Source organism: Achroia grisella, unplaced genomic scaffold, assembly GCF_030625045.1.
Source record: "Achroia grisella isolate CSIRO2021 unplaced genomic scaffold, CSIRO_AGI_Agris_v1 utg146, whole genome shotgun sequence".
NCBI classification, from domain to species: Eukaryota; Metazoa; Arthropoda; class Insecta; order Lepidoptera; family Pyralidae; genus Achroia; species Achroia grisella.
This window is the reverse complement of record NW_026712636.1, coordinates 749,809-771,569: the sequence shown is the minus strand read 5'-3', so window position 1 is coordinate 771,569 and position 21,761 is coordinate 749,809. Positions and strand designations below refer to the sequence as shown.

Here is a 21,761-nt window from a genome sequence, read left to right as displayed (position 1 = left end):
ATAATAATATATATACATGAGATGCTCTTAAAAAATGGCAATACCGTATTAAACCAGTATTCACAGGTTATATAGTACTATTACTAATACCACAGATAAGAGAATATTAGATACTAATACTTATATTAGTATTTACTTATACGATATTCGTTCGTGATTTTTTCCAAGTCAAAAGCATAAATCTAACCGAGATATTGATTCAATATTCGTATCTATCTACATATATACACGTGACACTTATTTAGAATGACCTAAATATAATAAAGAAGAAATATTTTTTATACAATATTTACACAGAATGTTATTAAAAACCGAATACAAAGCAGACAATACTTATTATTTTATGTCTTGTAAATATTTTGTAGAATATTTGAATGAGAAGTCTTATTAGATTTTATTTATAACGGGAATGTTTTATGTAACAACAGAATAAAGGTTCAAGTATTTTTTGTAATATATTTATTATATAAATGGCCTACGGCTGTTAAAAATTAATCCAAATAGATGTTTGGATTAATTTTATATGAAAATTCTATTAAATAACATGATATTTTAACGAGGTAGACTATATACAAAGTCTTCTGCGTAGGTACCTCTAACTCTATGCCGAGAGCTTGTAAATTGTTTAAAGAAAATTAAAGAGTTTGTATAACAGTAAAATTATAGAGTACGAAGGTATGAGACCTTGGTCCTCATGAATGCTAACTGATAAGGTCCCAGAAACTTCATTTGTAACATAATGATGTAATGTCTACAACCACAACGAATACAGAATTACAAATACATTAAGAATTTTATAGGATTACAGCTACGAAGTTATTACATTGATTTATATTCAGAAATATAATCAAAAAACAGTTTTCAGTGTCTGGATCCCAAGTATCATAAATCTCATAACGGATATATCACCGGAAAGGTAAAATCGATCGAGAAAGCCGGCGCCATTAAACCGTAAGTAACTGTAATTTGAGTACATATTAACAAATTAGTGGCATACTTGAACCAATCCCATTACACTTTAATGAACCTTTATTACATTAAATGTAAAGGTGCAAATCGAATAAAAAGTTCTACGTGGCAATGGAATACCTACTAACTAAATCACAGTAATAAATGCTATAAATATAGAGTTTTATATGAAATAATTCATTAGCACACGTCGAAATAAGTGTTAACTTGTTGTAATTATTTACTTTTATATCTAACTTTCTTATTCTATTTTTGTCTGAATAAATTTATTTCTATACGGCGATATTTTTGTACAGGAAGTTTTATAAATAATAAAATAATATACAAGGGTTATGAAATTCAGTAGTAGCAATAATCAACACTCCTAAGATTTGCTGATAGTTTCAGGAACACATCTTGATACTATGAGCCATCTTTATATATATGGTATTCCATTATTTGATAGTTGCAGATATACATTTCTAATATTCATAATTAATAATGATATAACTTTATAGCAAACTAAGGACTATAATATATAATTATAAACGTTTACAACAGCACCTAAAGGTTTTAAAATTGCCGACGTGATGAAAATATAAGAACCAATATTTAAATGAATAATGGGATTCATTCTTGCCCGCTGCGACAATTTGGGATTAGTTTGACTAACTGTTCTCAAATCCAATATATTTGAATACATAATTATGATCAATTATGATTGAAGTTGAGAATGAAAGTTGTTAGTTTATGTCATATGATTATCTAAACATAATTTTCAGATATAGAGGTGTGTTTCATTAGAAGGTACATTATATTATAATATTAATTATAAAATTTTCGTATTAAATATTGGTTAAAATATTACATATAAAATTGACAAGACCAGTGGAATGCGATATCCTTTCAATGAAAGAATAATACACATTATTTTGATAAAGTCAAAGAGGATACAGTCTTACTTTCAACTAGGTTACATTATTTCCTATATTTTTGTTTTCTAACAAGAAAACTCCTTTGTTTCGTAATTAAGGCAATAGAATCTTTACACTGTAATCCGTGGATTAATTTTTATACAGTGATATTTTTGAGTAATTAATTAATTTGATTATTGATATTTGATTATTACTAATATTGTTAAATGGGTTTTAATTCGAATAATTTTATGAGTAATATTTAATTTCGCGTTGAGTATATATAGTTATATACATATATTATTAATTTGTACTTAATGCGATAATATGCGTTTTATAAGTAAGTATTCGATTATTTTCTTTGTTGAACAAAATGTACTTTCAAATTAGTTCCATATGAAATAAAGAAATGTAAATACATGTAGTATTTTAGAAATTATTTCAGTTTGCAAGTGGCTAGTTAAGTATTTCCAATTTTGTTGTACTATTTTGTTCAAATTGTAGTGTAATTATTATTACAGTTGGAATTAGTATACATTTATAACATTATTATTATACTTGACACCACTGAGTGACACATGTTGTATGATTAAATGTGAGAGACCAACCATTAATGCTATATGCTAGTTTGAATAGTTGGTCTATCATTCTATACCGACGTATATAAAACTTGGTATACCACTGCATATTTAAAGCAACCAATAAACATTTCATTTCTATCCAATACAAAAATAATTGTCACAATAGTACTTTCTCAAGTAATATATGAAGTTACATATACATAATTATCTGTCTGGCAGGCGCCTGTTCTGATAGCTTGTGAGTGCCAGGTTTTATATTGAAGCAATTTGGGTCAGGTAGAGCTTAGACAGGTATTAGGTGTAAACGGCTATGATTTATCTAGCGGGACGGTCACGATTCGTGGCGGGGCGAGTACGTGAACTGAGTAGGCTTCTATAATTTATACTATCGACCTGCCCTTGCTTCACACGGATTAAATTTTCCTTTGTTAAAATGAAACATATTTTAAATTAGACTTCTAGCTAAATATCGAGAATCTAGTATTAAATAAAGCAAAGTATTTTTTTTGCGAAATACGTGTGCAATAATAATAATCCCCACACTTCACACAGTATCATCTAGTCTAGAAATACTTAAAGACGTTATTTTTTGTAAATTCATAATATACATATGTTTATATTTCCAACACAAATAATCATACCTAAGAATACAAATGTTTGTGTCGATGAGGACGAACGAACGAGGACTCGAACTTGCCACCATCAGAAGTATGGCCTTGTGTAAAAATCATTAGATCACCAAGGCAGACAAAAATTGTAATAATTATCGTATTGGCTTCTTTAATGTACAAACAACGGTATGTGACATTTTATTATATATATATATATACAGAAAGGTTTTATGAGGTACGATAGTGCTATGAATTATTCATGTACACACCTTTCATCATTTTAATATTTTTAATAATAAGAGGATTTTGTGTGAAAGATTATTGGATTTTATATATTTACTAGCCATGCTTACGACTTTATATGTAAGTTGTTCGGAATAACAATAGGATAATGCAAAAATCCATTTTCACATTTAAGCCATTTCTATAGAGAGAGGCGAGGCGCAGAGGCGTAAAAAAGGTTTTATTTACCTATGATTTTGAAAATAGTTTGAAATAAGTTAAAGTTATACATATTGGATTTCTTTATTTATTTTTCAGGTAGTAAATAAATAATTTGTATTGGGCACTTAATGGAATATCAAATTGGTGTCCTACCTAAATTCATATTAGTCAAAGTCAAACACAGAATCATTTATTCACACAGGATCATGCGGCCTCTTGCGCACGTCATATGTTTTATCATTATATCTATCTTATAGTTCGGCTAGCTACTTCAGTTGACATGAACTGGCAAGAAACACATTATTTTAGAAAGAAATACAGTAATTATTATTTTTTAGTCAATATTCAAATATTAAAAGGTAGATCCAAAATATCTTTTGATATCACGTTGTAAAGTTTAATCCCCATTCCAATAAGACCTAATTTTAACTGAATGAAATTTGAGGACTGCGATTTTGTACTTGTACATAGTGATCTTAAGATTTCCTTTTTCGAAAAATAAATCAGTTTTATATATCGAAAAGGGAAAAATAAATGTCACGGAAATAAGGAATTATTTTGTTGCATATATACATAATATTCTTTTATATTGCGTATACACACATATTGTGAAGAGACAGTGACAATATTAGTAAGTTATTCTTTTAATGAACCACGAATTCCAATGTAATAAATTGCATGACTTTGGTTTTTGTGCAATATAAATATATTATATATATTAGCTGCTTCGTCATATAATAAATTTCCACACGACATTACTACATCATTGACTGCCTCGGTGGTGTAGTGGTTTAGCATTCTGCTTTATTTTCGATGATTCGATTCCTGGCACGGCGCAAACATTTATATCATGAGTATGATTGTTTGTATCGGTCTGCATGTTTTCTAAGTATATTATGTATGTATATACAAAAAAAAGTATCTATATAGTATGTGTACTAGACACAGAACACAAGCTCTGCTTACCGTGTGCCTACATGGCGCTATGTTAATTGTATATGGTTATTTATTTATTTATTTATTACTATGAAAATAATTTAGCAATTATTAATCTAAGTAACTGTTTAAGCCTGGTAGAGTAATAAAAATCTAAACTTCATAAGTACTAAGTATCGTCCACTTAATTAAGATAATAACATCCTATCAAAATTCCATTACATATATTAAATTTTTTAAGTAACTTCTTAGGTAGTAAATAAACAAATAGTAGGTATTAATATCCAATACTAGTAACAACGGCGAATCATATTAGCACATATTACATAATATTAGTCTCCTAATTAGATTCACATTAGCACTTAACCATTTAAGTAACTTATTATCATTTTCATATCTTTCATATCTATCATCACTCGGTTAAAACATTTAAGCGTGAATGAGTAATAAATATTAAGACATCCTACCTTAATAATTTAACGAACAGTGAATCAGATGAAGATTTTAAATTAGCAGTTCTTAAATAGATAAAAATAATCTTTATTTAAATATAAGCACTTTAGAATATCATATTATTTTGCTTCTACCATTCAATCGGAAATCAGACTCATCGCAAGAAGAACGAGAAACTGCCTCGTTGCTCTTTTAAATAAATATTCAGCATTTCTACGATATTGTATGATTAAAAACTGCCAAATTGCAAATTTCACCAAAGTAAATATAGTTACTTGAAGGACCAAATTAAATATTCGTAGTTATCAGAGCGGAGATGCTGCACCTGTTCATCAGTATAACAGGCGAGCCAGCCATCATTGCTCTTAACTAAATACATCAGTAGTAAAGTAGAAAGAATTTGTATTAGAGTAAGGTAGGAGGCTAGTAGTAGTACAGGTATAGGCGACGATTACAATTATAAGGCTACCTGAAATATACAGATATATTAATATAATTATGTTCACTTAGAATCCTATGAATCTGCTATGTGTGTAGTACAAGATTATTATTAATAATATATTAATAATGAAATTTCTCGTACGGTACAAACATTTGAATTCATTTTGTATCGCTCTGGGTGTATTCTATGTGTACATATTAATAAATATCTAAGTATTTATATCAGTTGTCTATTATCCATAACGCCAGCTCTATTTAGATAGCTAGTCCAGATGGCTTTGTGTGTGTGAATTGTACAGGTATTGTACATAATAATACTATATCTAGTAGAACACAATCCAGTAGAAGATAGGTAGGTAGGTAAATAGGTAAAGCGATATGGTTCAACATTTTAATAATGTTACCACATATACCAATACCAAATAATCTATGTTCTTAGATAATAAGATAACTAAGGTCTATTACAGACACTTATTATAAGTCAAATTTACGGCCAGTTTGTGGAAGCCGTTATGGTCACGAACTCACGACGTAGGTACTGAATTAAGATCCAATATTTTTGATTTCCTTTTATGTGAAAGGAGATCGAAATACAAGACATTTCGATCTCCTTTCACATAAAAGGAAATCAAAAATATATATATAATAGTCCGAGACTCTTATTTTTTTAATAATCTCTTCCCGATCCTAGATCCCATACTGAGATTACCGCACAGTCTAGTCTGTAGCGATTAATCGACTGCGTTTAACTACACTTGCCTTGATCCTTGCATTACTTAGTTCCTATTTTGTGCAACGCCGACGCCCTTTAGTTCCACTAGCGGCCGCATGTCGCTATTATCGCGACAGTACAACCTGGCGTTTGTGTGGGTCGGACGTGCGCTCGTTGCATACAGAGCTCCTCCGTTGTGTACGAAACAAGTTTTACAATTCACATACTACAAATTTCTTAGTTAACAACAAGAAAAGCATACAAATCACGATGAACTTCAGTGTATTATTACAAAAAACATTTATATCGTTGCGGTAGAGACGTTTCTTGTGCATTTGTGATTACTTTATCAACTTTATCGGATGATATTGTACCTATAAGGTGTAACGGAGACGCGAGTGTAATTGTTTATTATTTTGAAACAAAGACTAACCGTTGAGAAGACGAAATTTAAAATTCTGTTTTCTTGTTTTACCGGGGACGCAAACGAATAGTGTGTTGAAAAGAGACAAGATGAGGTCTCAACGCGGTAGAGCGACAGGTGTGGCGGCTTTGGTAGTTTTGTTGGCCTCAGTAACAGGTAAGTTTGTATTTCCATGGATTTACTTTATCACTGTTCTATATTTCTGATATCACTTTGTCTGTAATATGAAATAGTTACTATTGTTAGTATTAATTAATATTTATTTCTATTATATTCTATATTGTCAATGAGTTACACATTCCATTCAAATTATAATAAACATGTTTACATAAATTATTTTTATGTTGGTAACACTTATATGATAGTGATTTGTGATTCATACAATACCTATGAGATAACTGATTATCTCTATATGATTTTTATTGTACTATACTTAACCTCAAACTTTTCAAATCATTAATACACCGTATTTTCTTTGTAAGTAATGTTAAATTCTTACCGGCGATACCTATGTAGTTGTATTGTATAGTGTATTTATAAGAATATCGATTAAGTGGATACATTTCAGTCATTACACTAATTATATATTGTACGAAGGAAATTAATTGTATTCATTAGTTAGTTCTAAAAAGGTAATTAATATTTTATTGTCACTAATCCTGTATTTAATTAAGTAAGCGCTGACTGTATTATTTACTAGGGTCCGACTTTAATTCGCTGGGATTAAACCTACATAATATATTATTAGTCCGTTCTAGTGGTTCTGTGGTTGTTGCGGAGATTACTCTCACACACATTTATAAACTAATTAAAATTGCACTCGTAATTTATGTTCATTAAGTTACATATAATTAAAGATGAAAAATATTAAAAACATATCTAATTAAATAAAAATGAAATGATATTATCTACTGCAATGAATGTTGTAATTATACGTATGGATATGAGGTAGTCCTTCTAGAGACAATCAGTCTATTCAATATGCAAAACAACCTTTTTTCTTTTTAAAATTTATAATAAATTATATCACAGCTCAGACACACACAGCAAAAAATATTAATAAGTAATGATTTTTAAATACAACACAGATAGAAAAACCATCTTCCTAGTATCTTTTTAAAATTGATACAAATATTTTCCGGAATATTAATATAATTATCCGGATATAATAATAAAAATGTCAACATCGATTCGATGCAGTATTATTTATTATTTATACCTGATATGGATATATAATTTCATAATAAATGTGGGTAGTAGGAAATTAGTCCTCTAAGATAAATTTAACACAATGTCTTTATTGTTTATTTATCTTTAAATCAATAAATAATAATTAAATCCATGCTTAAAACAAATAAATGCAATTAGACAATATTATATTACAATTAAATAATAAATATAACAATATATATTTTCTCTCAAGTAGTCTTCAATAATCTCTATATATATACTTAAACTTATTATTCTTATTTTGGCACCAAAGATATTTTACTTATTTTATATGAATTTTAAAGGCAACGGAACGATATTTAATAATTATTTTGACATTATGATAAACATTAAGATAATTACTTATTAGTGGGATATTTAATAGGTGTGTATTCTAAAATAAACGAACCTATATTTTTATAATGCAGTTAGAAAAAACAGCTAAGCTAAAACGTGACCACAAACCAAGACCTAGTTGTGCAAAAACCATTGTCGCCCGTTAACTGAACAGATGGTACAATACTACGGAAACTCACTTTTGTGGAACAATTGCGAATTCTGCCACATTTGTTCTGGGCTCGTTCGTGCGTTACTTTCTCGACTGACCGTCACGGGATCAATCAATCGGAAATTTGTATCCGTCCGTTTGTTTTATTGTAACTAGATTTTATTATAGATTTATGATATTTGGAGTCCAGACGCCTACTGGAAAAAAAAACATAAATAACTTCTTGACTGTACAGTCTCCCAGAGAGTGTTTTAATGGGTTTTAATGGAATAGTGCAACTGCCTGCGTTACCAGTATACGCAGGTGCCCATCTGTGGAGAATTAAAATTCAATTGGAATTAACGGAATTTCTAGGAGGTGATGGTTTCTATTACTGACATAACCCCAGCAGCGGATAGGGTAGTCAAAGACATTATTAACTGACGACGTCGTAGCGAAGACAGCCCTCTGGATATAATCATAAGATATTTTAATTAAACGTGTCAGAGGCCGAATCCGCTTCGACCGTCGGGACTCATATTTTTTAGTTTTTTTTATCGTCCAATTGACAGACAAATTATTTATATCGACTACATTCGAACTTAGGAACATTGTATTCTATAAGAGTAGGAAGTAAAATTTAAGGCCACGAGGCTGTCAAGTTTTTATTATCTTTTATCAAAATATCTGAACGATTTTAAATGTGCCTGAAAGAAAGAATACAGTAGAATACTTTCTTTTGTCAGTGTAACAGTCTGTTATCTAAAAAACGATCTGTCTGTACCTAAGTCCGCAGAGATATGAAATCAAAACGACTGCGTTCAGTTAATGACACAGCAGGGATTGCATTACTGCGTGAGAAACTTTTACCATTATTTGATTTAATTGTTCAGGGCTAACATTATATGGTAATTGAGTTGAAATAAATACAACATTATAGTGTCCGATTACGTAATAATGTGTAACTCTTGAATTTTAGGGCAAACATAGCCCGCTATTACGTTCTCTTATTTTTATATAACTAGTTTTGCTTAATCTATTTTCATTTCTTTCATTCATATTTTACTTACTTAATGTAAACTTAAGTAGTTTACATTACTTAAATAGTTTTGTATTATCGATTTTTTTTTTATTTTTATTATAAATTTTGTTTATCACAAGCTTTTCTATTTTTGTATATAAGTAATTTATATCTAATTAACGATTACGGCAAGAAATACAAATTACGACTACACAAGCACCCGAATAATTTCACTGGGCAACTTACAATACCCGAAAACGTGCGTCGATTAAAGAAAAGGCGTGATATATTTGACCAAGATAGTTAGACAGGAGACTGACTTTTAAGAACGAAGGGCTGCTCTATTGGGAGCTATATTTACTATCTATCTGTTATACTGGACACCACATCTGCTTATAGTCCACGTGACTCTTTACAATATTTCTAATTAAATAAAAAACATATACTACAATATTTTCGCAAATCAAAATGAATTAATATTCATAAGAACAGAGTATCAATAGTATGCGCAATGCAAGTCATCAAGGACATTCCCTACCGCAAGTTATTATAATAACGGCAATATTATTAAATATTATAGTAATGACTACACATACCGATATTCTAACTTGTAATTGAACCATGTATTGCTTGATTATCATATGTACTCGGATACATACAGTGTACACAAATTCCAAACATCTGCCATGTCATTACCCTTATTCATTCAGCCTGTTAACGTTGTGAGATTCTCGTAATGGCATGTTGACGACTCTTTCCCGGTCATGACCATTTGCCAAACGGTCACGACTAGTATTTGAAGCAACATAGTATTTGAAGTAGTTTAGATGTTATCTTTATTATCAGGCCACATTATTATGATTTCGGGAAACGGACAAATTATACTGATAATTATACGGTTGTATGCAGAACTTTCTAAAGACCCCCTACGTTAATAAAATAAAAGTACTTTAGCCTAATTGACACTCGGGGCGTATTTATGGAGCTTAGATCAAATAAAAACCTTTGAATTTTTTTTATTAAAGTAGAATTTATAAAAAATATATAGTACATGGTGGAATCGGGAAATTGGCTAATATCCAGCAGTAGATGTTACAGACTTAGATGAATGAGTACTGTCTATGTACGATAATTAGATATTAGTGCTAATTATAGTACTAATCCTAATTATAAAATAAAATCAAAATGCCTTTACTCATGTAGATCTATAACAGACTCTTATAATATGTCATATACCGTAAGTTCGGATTGCTTTGAAGAACCGACAAGAAACTCAGTTCTTCAGTTCATGAGATTGTACATGTCTACAGAAAAACAGATTCATTTTTAAATTCTATTAGGAAGAATATCGTGATAGAATATTGCATTTTTGCCAAAATACTTACTTAATGTAATCAGTGGACGTAATCCTAACAGTCGAGTCCTCACAAGCAGCACCCGTTCACGAGTATGAGGGATGAGCCAGCCAATTATTATTATAAATGTGAAACTGATTGTTTTCACACTACTTAAGCTTATAAATAATGAAATTTAGATACTAATTATTTAGTTTACATTTATATCGGTTCATACAGCAGCCAACAGTTGAAATACATCGTGTGAAAATTTGGATGATGTTATAATATAAATGCACCATTAATTGACCATAGTTTCCTCTGATTTGAATTTTATGATATTCATATTATAAGAAATGCTGTAGGATTATCTTTGAGCAAAAGTTAAGCTTTGTAAAGTAGTAACCATTATGCTGTCTATTTCAGTCCAGTCAGCACACAGTATATTAATGTACTTACAGTGGTATTAACTTAGTATTACTTTGGTAGCATTATTCATGTAAATATTTTAAAATAAACTGAATTACATCGTGAGTATTAAATTAAATACTAAAAGACAATTAATATTTTGTTTCTGGTGGTGGTTCAGAATACAATAGTATTCTTTCTAGTTTATTTTATTTTTATTTTTTTATCGAGAATAGATTTGTGGTTTATACTATTTTGTTTTAATGGATTATTTTAGTTACTTTACTTCCACCTATTAGATTCTGAAGTAGGGAAATTATATTAATTTCCTCTTCCATTATTAAGAGCAGTATTCATTTTCGTTTCGCTGCGTTCAACAATACTCTATATTTTATAGCATATAACAATAATAAGTATTAACTGTCTTTATGTCTTACGACGAATAGTGCCTACTTGTATCCACTTCTTCTGCGGTCAGAAGTGATCTTTTCTTTACTGATTTTTTTTAAAGAACTCATTGTTAAATATAGTTTTATTATGATTAGGCGAAAGTTTGTAAGTATGGATGGATGGATGTTTGTTTGTTACTCTTTCATGCAAAAACTACTGATCGGATTTTGATGAAACTTTACAGTTACATACAGCTTATACATCAGAATAACACATAGGCTATAATTTAAAAAGATAATCTGTAAATTAGGAGAATTATAATGATAAATGTCAAGTGTAATGCAGATGCAGTTGCGCGGGTAAACTAGTTTGTTATAATTTATAAGTTATTTGTGAGAATGATAGCACAAGTTAAGGAGACCAAGCGTGACCATACCTTCTGTTCTCGAAGCAACTTGCGTCACATTTAAGCACCCTACATCTTCGTAGTTGGCTTTTTATTCCATTAGTAGTTTACATTATTGCTGTGTTGTAACTTGTCCGCTGGACTGTAAACGGTTTTGTAATTTTGAATGTGTAGGTAAATGAATCGCATCACGGTGTGTTCCAGTCAATACACATTTATTTTTGCATTCATATAAACACATTTAGACACTGTATTGGGCATATTTCCATTTCGCCTTACTTCCGATGGTCGCGGGTTCGATTCCTCGCACGGTGCCATACATTTTATTCATGAGTATGATTGTTTGTATCGGCCTGGGTGTTTTCTACGTACTTATGTAATTACGAAAAAATATGTATCTATGTATTTATATCAGTTATCTAATACCCATAACACAAGCTTTAGCTAGCTTAACTTGGGTCTAGCTGGCACTGTGTAAATTGTTCTGAGATTATTATTATAATGCATAAGCTCAGGGACTTACTATTAGACTACACCGTCGAAACTCTAACCTAATATTGGGGCATTATAAGTCATAGAAAACTAGCCGTGTTTGTATGTATGTGTAAGTAAATGAATCACGTGACATTTCTTCCAACAGTACATTAATTCGTGATGTGGGTCATTGTGATGAATCACACGTGAGCGTTGTCAGTCTTCTTAACACATTTAACGCGGTACGTGACAATATAATCCACGAATATACCAGGCAGTTATGATGTCTTCAGAGATAGGTATATTGCTTCACTTAACGACTTAATGTAAACAAAAGAAAAACTCCTGCTTGTTAAAATATTAACCCTTTTATATTTATAGCCTTGTGGTTCAGCGGTTTAGCACACCGTTATATTTCTGATGGTCACGGGTTCGATCTTTTTTTCGAGTTTTCTATGTACATTATATATGTATTTAAATCTATGTATTGATATGAGTTGTTTAGTATAACACAAACTCTACTTAGCTTGGGACTAGACGACGCTGTTATTATTTACTAGTTGTGCTCCAGGTTTCACCCGCGTGAAATTTAAATCCTATATTTTATTCTGATATATAAGCTACATTACTGTAAAGTTTTATGAAAATCCGTTGAGTAGTTTTTGCGTGAAAGAGTAAAAAACATCCATCCATACTCACAAACTTTCGCGTTTATAATATGTATTAATAAGATATATTCTATTATACTTCTAAAAGTATTGCTTGCTATAAAAGATTAAATAATGCAGTATTAATACCTTGTCATACCAGTATCGTATTCTCTACTATCGAAAGTAAAGCGGTGTGCTAAACCACTAAACAACCGAGGTTGTCGAATTATTATAATAATTATCACATCCTTCATTTTATATTATTATAAAAAAAACTAATATTACTGTTCTTGCTATAATACCAGGTACTAATCGTATGAATAAATAATAAACATATCAATAAGATGTATCATACACAATGTATCAGAAGGCAACGACCATCTTCCGGATGAGTAATTAAGTTTATTCAAGTTGTTTAAAAATCTTTATCTATTGCATATATATACATATTGGAGTAGTTGTATGTAGGCTATGTCATCCGTGATAACGTTATCTTATCATGAGGTAGTCCCAATCACGAACAGGTATGTACGTATTACTACGTAGACAAAATATTTGTTGTTATCGGTGCAAACTATTGATCAGTGTTCGATAATGTTGAAGTGTAAACTGTAATTGGAAATTACAACGACATATGTATTAATCTGTTTAATGGAATAAAAACTTATTGCTACATTAATTTGAGGTATTACAATAGAGACTTACGTCATTATGCTGTTGTAATTATATTACTTGTATTAGGACTTGAAATTTGGACAATTTTTTAGCTCTAGCGCCGACAGTTTTGAAGCATTATTGTAGAATCTTTATCTCTGTTGATTGAATTTAAAAGAAATATCTATTTAGCGATGAGGCAGCCTATTGTTACCGTCTAATTGTAATTGTTTTTTATATATTACATGCATATTAGTTTACGTATTTTTTCTACTAGCAATAAGTTTCTTCGTTCATTCATTTATTTAGTACAAAGCAACATAAGAGATAAGAAAAATAAGACAGAACTATATATTGAAGAATAAGTATCTTTTTAATATTATGCAAATCTACGGCGTAAATTCTATCTGTCATCTTGCATTGCTTTTCTCCAAGCACTTGTTGCATCTGCATTGGTTTTAAATAATAATATATCTAATAAGACTTATGACATTGAAGTTATTTCAGATGTTTCGTTGCTGAAAATGTATTAAGCAATAATTTTAATATTTTTTAAAACAAGATCACGGTACTTGATATTGATATAACGTCATTAACGATCATTATCATATCGTTGGTTTTTCGATTTTGGTTATGAATAAATTATTCAACATTAATTACATAGCGAATCATCCGAGTGTAGAGTAATTAATTATTTCATGTACTATATTAATTAATGATGAACGCATAAAATTACTGCTAATAATAAAATTAGGTCATAAATTACAGCCCACTCCGGGTTGTAATTTAATATTAATATTGGAGGATTTAACAGAAACTGTCTCCAGTCCGAAAATTAAAGCCATCTTTCCAGTTCTGACCAAAATTAAATTATTGTGCTATTACTAAATTTTTAATAAAATTTATAAAATTATCTGAAAAAAAGGTAGTTATTAACTAGTCTTTCAAAGAATAATATCTGCGTTCTATCTTCATAGCTTTGTAGTTACTAGAAAACAAATAAAAACAATGTATTGAAATTTTTTTAAATGCATAAAATTTAAAAAAGGGCTGTCATGGCCAATTGCAAAAAACTGCAATTAAATTCCAAATCACTCTTTTATGTAGTTTTTTTAAAGAGCCTTTTAAATATTTTACTAAAATATACATACCTGTCGAAATCATAATCCGTCTTTTTATTTCACAGTAGTCGGATCAAAATAGCTGCATGCTAAATTGTATAAAAGCACAGCATTAGTACTAATTTTTAAACTTAAATATTTAAAAATGATATTATTTCTACAATTGTGGCAAGCAGACGGCCCGTCTCATGGTAAACGGTTAATGTAGCCTGTAGAAACCTGAAACACTAGTGCTCCAAACACTTTTATATATATTTTTTATTGTCTCTGTTTTAATAATAATTATATTTTTTTATCATATGGTGTTTTTGTGCACTTATTATATTGGTCATTGGTCTTCTTCCTTTACAAATAGACTGTTCTCGTTCGTGTTGCTGACCTTAAGAATATCCTATACGATATACATATATCTACAACATAGGGCTTTTCATAAAAAGTTAATTAACTAATTAATAACTATTCTACTTACTAAATGCTCTTCATGAAAAACCTATGTTGTAGTCTGTTAAGATACTTTCTAACGTGTTTAATTTTATTCAAGATCTAACTAGTAAACTTGTTATTTATGAATGTACAATACCGGACGTTCGACGGACTCTCGACAACATTGATTTTCTTGTATAAAAACAATTTATACCAAGCTGATTTCCCAGGAAGAGCATATCCGTTTTCTACTGTGGACAGCGTTGGTATCGGTAAATTACCATTGAATTCATTGAAATAAGTTATTTTAGCTTGTAGTATATTCAAAGTATGCTTGATTGCTATGGTTTCATTTATTCATAATTTAAGAGCCACGCTCTTAAAGATTGTCGGTGGAGATCTTGCTATTTTCCACAATCCTCCATTATCTTCTTTAATTGTTGATACGACACGACTACCATATTGTTTTTATTTTTCTTGATATAGCTGTGTTTGGTCTTCCGCTCCCTCTCTTTTCCTCTATTTTTCTCCCAATATTTTTTACGAATTCATCATGCCATATGAGGTGTCCAAACATTTTCTCTCCTTGGTATACTTTAAAAAACTCGAAGTTACTGAACATTTTTAGGACTTGACAGAATTATTATAAATACTGTGGAAAACAAGATACCATTTTTTATGTAACGTGTCTCATGAATAAATCGATTCCAGATAGATAAGTCAAGAGCCAGGGCTCTTCTCCCTCTCTTCCTGGGCTGCATAGTATGCGCCATCAGGTCATGATGTTACGTTCTCAGACATACAGACGACAATTATCACTTTCTCTGCGTTACTTTTCTACATTTAACTCTGTAAAATCGTGTATAAATACAGTTAACGTCGTGTTGCAACATTTCTTAAGTAGAAACCGTTACTACAGTTGCTAGAAGTGTGAGATTAGTCATGCCTTTTGCCTTGAAAATTACTAATTTGTTACACTTATATAATGTAGCGTATCTACATAATTTAGAGGGAAAGCAGTGTGATTTTTTTAATTTATCTGTATAATAGGTAAGTTGGGTTCAAATCTGTAGTAAATTTTATTTGCGATAGCTCTCATGGTTGGCTGGCTGACGACAGTGATCTGTCGTAACGGGTAGCGACGTAATGTCATAATTGTTCCTCATTCTGTGCGCAATTGGGCAGCCACTATTATCAGAGCAACGAGGAGCAATTGCTTTGCATCTGGACCAAAACTGGTTTCTAACAATCAATTGTTCTAGCAATTTAGAATAGACGGAATTCACAATCTTTTTACTAGTTGCATCCCGTGGCACTGCTTGCGTGAATTCTGGTAATAAATATACTGTGTTAATCTGTGATAAAATCTTCCTGGGTTTCAAATTTCGTTAATCTTACTAATATTATAAACGCAAAAGTTTGTAAGTATGGATGGATAAGTGTTTGTTAGTCTTTTACGCAAAAACTTTACAGTTATATAGCTTATATATCAGAATATAATTTAAAAATATATTGTATAAATTGTACGAAATATAATGACAAATGTCCACTATGTGTGCGCAGACGAAGTTGCGCAGGTCAGCTAGTATAATATATGTATGTAAATATGTATTGCCAGTGCAAATACAAATTTACATATATATAATATTAATAAGATTTAATGAGTCACCAACATAAGATACAACTCTACATAGATATAATATAAATCGTCTATATATACATTAGTGGATTAAGGCTAACCGTTCTTACATTTATAGAGAGCTTGCTTTAAAAGAAGGTTAAATACAAAATAAATGGTTATGGAAATCTAGCTCAAATTGGTTCGTATAAAAGTGATGTCTCGTTGTCGTGATTTCGGCAGGAAACCATTTTACACACTATAATATTTACTTCTTATAACCCGTCGATGAAACTTTACGAGTCCGATTCTTCTTACTCTGTTTATTAAGAAATATATTTAAATTCGGCGGCTTATATGCAGGTGCGAGGGAATAGAGGTTTAAAATATATACAGCGAACTTTTTTAGATGTTTTCTATTCGTAATTATTCTGAAATTTCACTACAATTTATTTATGTTCACACCAAGTATATAGTATATAGTAGGCTGAGAAGTCTAAATCCCTGTATCTGTTACTTCATTCACTTTCATTAAATATACATTGAATTAGTGTATCTAATTGCCTTATATAATATTATAGGCTGTATAGACATATTACTTCCTCTATTTTTCACTATGTTCTGTAATACTTTTCTCTATATAGCCCCTTAATAGACATATAGACGCTAAATATGGTTAATAAAAATGCGCGAAGTCAATTTCATAATTCACGCTTGATGATTGAATGAATGCACGACATAGATTCGTAGACAACCGTTACTGATCGACTGGTGAATAATCGATGATCTATTTATGTGTGTCAAACAATGACATCAATAGAATAAATACTCTTCAAAATATAAGCATCTTGAAGTGTCACTAGCGTAATGTTTTTTACGGCGTCATGTTTGTTTTTAGACGAAATGTTATCGTCTAAAAAGAAACATAAAATTAATTGTTGTACAGGAAGAAAAATCATAATAATGCATAGTAATATTATAACTTCCACTCTGTTTGTTACCTTTACACAAGTATTCGTCTGAATGAAGCTCAATATGATTTATACATTATAGGGAGTAAAGGGATTGTTAGTAATGTTGACTCTATTGCTAGTAAAATACCTCGATTTCTAAGCGGGAATCGCATACAAATCAACCTTACTGACTGATCTGGAAACTATCATGAGAAATTCCTGGTGATGTTATCATGATGGGCTAACTGACCTGACTTCATCATCCCCCACTGATGCCCGCCAGCATAAACCGTCAGTGCAGCATGGTACACCATTCCATTATAATACATTAAAAATATAAATTGTATCACGAGGAAGATCGTAGGCTATCTTTTATCTCAGAAAACTGCAGACGAAGCTACAGTTAACAATTAGTATTATGTATGCGAAGGTTTGGACGACTGTTGGATGGATGTTTGTTAATTATTCATTCAAATCAAAACTAAGGATTCTAGATTAAAACGTAGGATGCTTTTTAGCTGGATTTGTTTGCGGGTTACAGCTATTTAAAATATATAGACTCTGGAAAGAGATTTACTTGGAAGAGCTTATCTCTATGTCATTCATTATTTATATTAGATATTAGAATTCACGGATATATACTAAATATATTTGAAATTATACTGTTATACATATGTACAAAATCCTAATCTAATAAGTTGTATAATTATTGTGATACATTAGAAGGATCAACATACATAACAAACTAAGCAAAATCAGTAACCCGAATTCTATACCGAATAGGTATTACCGATATTGACTTTCTTTTGTCGATAATACCTAACAAAAAAGGGAACGTTGCATAAAAGGTCTCCTAAATCACTTTTTCCTAGTTTCCCAATAAAGCGATCCGCAACGCAATATAGGAAAATACGATATATTAACCGTTTCAATTTTGCCTGAAATTGTATTCTGTATATTACTAGTTGTCCGCCCCTACCTCGAATGGCTATAGGTTTAGCAAAAATGAGCCTTAAACCCTTCCTCTACAGTGTAACAAACTGTTCTATAATTAGTTGCAAATAGTATTGACAGATGGACGTTCAACTAATCAAATATGTTACTCTTCTATTACGATTTTTCAATTTCTTTTGGTAGATGGTGATAGGATCGTCAACTGCCATTGGATACAAATCTACCTAGTAATTGTGAACATAGCTTGGGAGACATTGTTAATCATAGAGTCCCAATAGTGACCAACTGCAATGTAGCTTGTCAGGTCGACCGACACGTAGAAACCTTAAAACTATTATTGTTAATACTTGGTCAATTTATCCTGTCATCCTCCACTGCTGCCCCAACAGCGTATACTGTTATTGCATGTTAACAGTATGGGCACCATTAGTTGACATAAAATATGTATTTGGACATATGAAGTGCTGCGTCCACGATGTTGATAGTGAATAATGCTCAGTTCATAATCAATAATGATCAGAGATTACCCAATCTGAGATAATAGCAATGAAGGCATAAGATGTAAGTTAATAAGTATGATCGTTCTGAAGTCATGTACTTTTGATTCGACATTTGATTATTATTTATATAGATTGAAACATGTCTCCTCAGTCTGACACATATAGCCTTTGCCTTCAATAAAAGCAAACAACGTTGGACAATTCGTGCCATGATCATAAAAATGTCACGTGCATTGTATATTATTGCTTCGTAAATTCAAATGATGGATACCGCGGCACAAAATAAAAGCGTTCTACATCATAACAATTAGATGTGAAAAATAATACGAATGGGAGCGGATTCTGCTGTCTGTTTTATTAGTATCTAAGTTTGTTTTATTTAATATTTGTTTTATTTTTATTTATATGTATCTAAGATTTGCTCTCTTGGTTTCTGCTGAGTTGTATAAGGAGGCTCTTATTATATCTGTATCTGAATATAACCGGCATAGAAAGATTTTAATTAATTAATCTATTCACAGGATATTTTTTCTTTATTGATTTAGACATATATAAATAATAACATAGGGCAATTCACACATAGATCCCTAGTCAAAAACTAAGTAGAGCTTTTTACTTCGGTACTAAGCAACTGACAAAAATATTTTTATATATATATACATTTTTTTGTAAATATATTCATAAAAACATCTAGATCCATAAAAACAATCATATTCAAGAATACGAATGTTTGAATCGTGTGAGAATATAATCCGCGACCTACGGAAGTAATCTGGTATGCTAAACCGCTAGACCACCCAAGTTCTGCTTACGAGTTAACAATTAAGTATATCACTTTTTGATATATCTGATTTAATGTTATATTCCTTTAGCAAATATATCAGTAGCCTGAATTACATAAATAAATAATACATATATAATACCAAATATGAACACAAAATTGTCCATAAAAAGCATGTATCAATATTCAATTCACAATATATTTTAAGTCCACATTGTTATTACATAAGTCCTGAAATAGAATTTTTTGATTCTGCAGCCAAGAGGTCAGAAGGGTTCTTATAATTTCACGGTTACACGATCTCGAACAGTCTTTTTGTGATAACATTTCACAAGTTTTTTCTAAGGTTTGCTTCACTTATACTGTATATAATGTAGGTCAATATTCTCATACCCTCTTCTATTTTCATATCTTTATAACTTGTATGCATTAATTTATTATTACTGAACGCATGTAACTAATAATAATCTCAGGACAATCCAGAATTTTATACCCTGGTTAAGCTAGCCAGGTTTAGCTTGTGTTCTGGATACTAGATAACTGATACATTTGTGTTCATGAGTATGATTGTTTGATCGGTCTGAGTGTTTTCTATGTATAATGTGTATATGTATATTGATATGAAAAAAATGATGAAATGATAGAAGTATATATGTATTTGAACACAAATGTATGTGCCGTGCGAGGAATCGAATCCGCGACCATCAGAAGTAAGGCGGTGTGTTAAACCTCTAGACCACCGAGGCCGTACAATAATACATATTTACTGTATATGGCCAAATGCATTTCTGTGTAGGTACTTATATTTGTAAACACTTATCTCGTTATTAATAAAACCTTTTAGCTACAAACTGTATTATTTTCTTTTTTATAAGTTAAAAGAAAGTGACTGAACACTGAATAATTAATATTTACAATAGATTGACTAACTTTTGGGATTATTTAATGTTGTAATCGGTCTAGTAAATCCTCTTCAAAGAATAATATATTTGACTATTGTTTGTTTAGTATTAAAATATTCACATATCAAAAGAATTCATATTAAAGAGTATAGTACACTATGTACAAATAGTAATTTTAAATACACCGGTTAAGTAATATGTTAATTTATATTCCATTGAACTTTTTAACAGAAACATAACCGGTTACTCGATTAGTAAACACGCACATTGAAATGCTTGTTGTATATAAAGTAACTATTAAACTGTTTAACACTACACTGATAAGTGAGCCTGACAGGTCGTTGTGTGTGTTTTTGTTCAAAATTGTAAAATGTATTTACAGTCTACTTAGACAAATGCATGGGAATACAAACTGACAGAATGTGCTTTGGATGCCTGAGTTGTTATGTAACGAACGATGCTGTAAAACAATATAACTGGCAGCTAATAAATAAATATATTGCCATACGTAATAAAAAAAAGTATACTAAAAAAAGAACACATTTAAATTTAAATATCACAACTCAATGCTACATTGCCTTTTTGTTTTCCATAAACTATTTCATATTTGCCTCAAATGCTTGGCCAGTCTTATTATAGTTTCTTTAGTTTTCCAAGAACTTCGCCTTAAATTCTCACACGTCCAATTAATGTATCTACATATCTTTAATTTTTTAAATAAAATATACATAGCTCATGTTAGTCGATGGACGTACCTGTCTGTGCTTACCTTTTTTATACTATGATGGGCAATCAAGCATACTGCCCATCTGATGGGAAACGGTTACCGTAGCCTATAGATGCCTGACATGCCTGTCACGTTCGCATTGCCGACCCTTAAGAAACCTTAATATACCTTAGAGAATAGCTTTGTAGGGAGTTTTAAGATTTATGAATATGAAGGTCGATCTATTAAATCGCCTTAACATAATATATAGATTATGTAAATCTGGAATATTACACTTTTTGAACT

At 30.5% G+C, this 21,761-nt stretch overlaps 1 protein-coding gene across 4 annotated transcripts in view; it reads left to right on the top strand.

Moving 5' to 3' along the window:
• Positions 1–6,188: 6,188 nt before the first annotated feature.
• The window catches only part of LOC131855571 (fasciclin-2-like), a 141,119-nt gene continuing 125,546 nt past the window's right edge, over positions 6,189–21,761 (top strand). For all 4 annotated transcript variants that reach the window (XM_059206849.1, XM_059206848.1, XM_059206847.1 and 1 more), the window contains exon 1: positions 6,189–6,620. In XM_059206849.1, the coding sequence (XP_059062832.1) occupies positions 6,554–6,620 (67 nt within the window). In that variant the 5' untranslated portion in view covers positions 6,189–6,553. The remainder of the gene's footprint in view (positions 6,621–21,761) is intronic.